Consider the following 1,772-nt stretch of genomic DNA (forward strand, 5'->3'; position numbering starts at 1 on the left):
TCTTTTACTTCAAATAATGAAATTCATATATACATATTGATATGCACCTTATCGTAGCATGCACTGTGTCGCAAGACGCTCGGCGTTTATATATCAAATGGTATTCTGCCACACGTAGACAAGCTTGTTCTCCATACCTCCATCTCTCCTCCAATCCCGGGTCAGCTAGGTTGCTGGCACAGGAGCATTTTCCTCATTCTCCCACCCACATCACAACCACATAACACGAAGTTTTTGCGCCTTCCGTAACTAGCGACTGATTTGTCTCCGGTGCGCAGCTTCCTAGGCGGGGGCTTTACCGGGGCGGGACGGGGCCTGTGAGGGATACGACTGGGTGGAGGGTGCAGGAAACTGGCAGGGGGGTGGCTGAGAGAAGAGAAGGTGTGAGGTGGAGCCAACGGGTGGGTGGGGCCGGAGCCGCCAGAGACCACGTCATTAGGGATGAACTTGGATTCGGGTTGGAATCGATTACACTAGACTTGATCTGAGTTTACAATGAAGCCAGTTTGGGGAATTCAGGATGGGAGGAAGGGGGGGATGAAAGTGGGGGCGTACTCAGCGTGTGGAGGCCATGAGGTTTAGGATTGAAGAGATCTAGAACTGGAGTCAGACACGTGCATTCATTCATTCCCAGCGCTGCCTCTTCGGAGCCCTGGCATCGCAGGCAAGGTACTCGGCCTCTCTGTCCCTCAGTGACTTACCAGTGGCATGTTGACTGCAGAGGTCTGGTGAGGATCAAATGAGAAACAGCTGTCATAACAATTATTCTAATTATAGTCACTCCCTTCCCAGCACCAGCCTTAATTATAACACATTATGTTATCACAGATAATAGTGATGATTAAGGCTGGTGCTAGGCGCATCAGCTCGCTGATGGTTATCTGGCCTAGCCAGGCTCTCAGAAAGGGATCGGGTCAGGAGAGCTGACATGCAGGAACTCCCCAGACTCTCTCCTGGAGAGAACTAGTGGGGCCAGCCTAGCAGGACGCTGGGGAAAGGGCGCATGCCCGCCGCCTCCCTGCCCTGGGCCCCACTGAGCTGCTCTGCGCCCCTGCAGGCCCGGGCATCCATGCAGGCTGAGATGGAGCTGAAGGAGGAGGAGGCCGCCCGGCAGCGGCAGCGCATCGAGGAGCTGGAGGACATGCAGCAGAGGCTTCAGGAGGCTCTGCAACTGGAGGTGAAAGCTCGACGGGACGAGGAGGCCGTGCGCCTGGCCCAGACCAGGTAAGGCTGAGGGACCTCGGACTCCCCTCCCCGGCTTCCCGCCGCCCCGCTTGCTGAGCGCCTACCGGTGCCTGGGCTCTGGAGACGACTCAGTGCGCCCGGCCGGCCGCAGGCTGCTGGAGGAGGAGGAGGAGAAGCTGAAGCGGCTGATGCGGATGAAGGAGGACCAGGAGCGCTACATCGAGCAGGCGCAGCAGGAGAAGCAAGAGCTGCAGCAGGAGATGGCCATGCAGAGCCGCTCCCTGCAGCTGGCCCAGCAGCAGCTGGAGGAGGTGCGGCAGAACCGGCAGAGGGCGGATGAGGACGTGGAGGTGAGGCCTGCGATGGGATGGGCGGTGACTGGCAGAGTGAGAGCCGTAACCTCAGATCCCCCCCCCCACCCCCACCCCCGCCCCCGCCTTTCCTCAAACCCTGGTTGCATCCCCTCTGGCTGTGACCTTGGAGAATTGCCTGACCTCTCTGAGTTCAAGTCCCTCATTGGGGAATGGGGACTGGAAATAGCATTGTTATGAGATTGAACGAGATAATAGGTGATATTTCATATGTAG

General features: G+C 57.5%; 1 protein-coding gene across 3 annotated transcripts in view; it reads left to right on the top strand.

Moving 5' to 3' along the window:
- The window catches only part of DEF6 (DEF6, guanine nucleotide exchange factor), a 26,264-nt gene that overhangs the window by 22,285 nt on the left and 2,207 nt on the right, over positions 1 to 1,772 (top strand). For all 3 annotated transcript variants that reach the window (XM_014466588.2, XM_006101241.3, XM_023764774.1), the window contains 2 exons: positions 1,058 to 1,224; positions 1,337 to 1,535. In XM_014466588.2, the coding sequence (XP_014322074.1) occupies positions 1,058 to 1,224; positions 1,337 to 1,535 (366 nt within the window). The remainder of the gene's footprint in view (positions 1 to 1,057; positions 1,225 to 1,336; positions 1,536 to 1,772) is intronic.

Source organism: Myotis lucifugus, unplaced genomic scaffold, assembly GCF_000147115.1.
Source record: "Myotis lucifugus unplaced genomic scaffold, Myoluc2.0 scaffold_347, whole genome shotgun sequence".
Lineage (NCBI taxonomy): Eukaryota > Metazoa > Chordata > Mammalia > Chiroptera > Vespertilionidae > Myotis > Myotis lucifugus.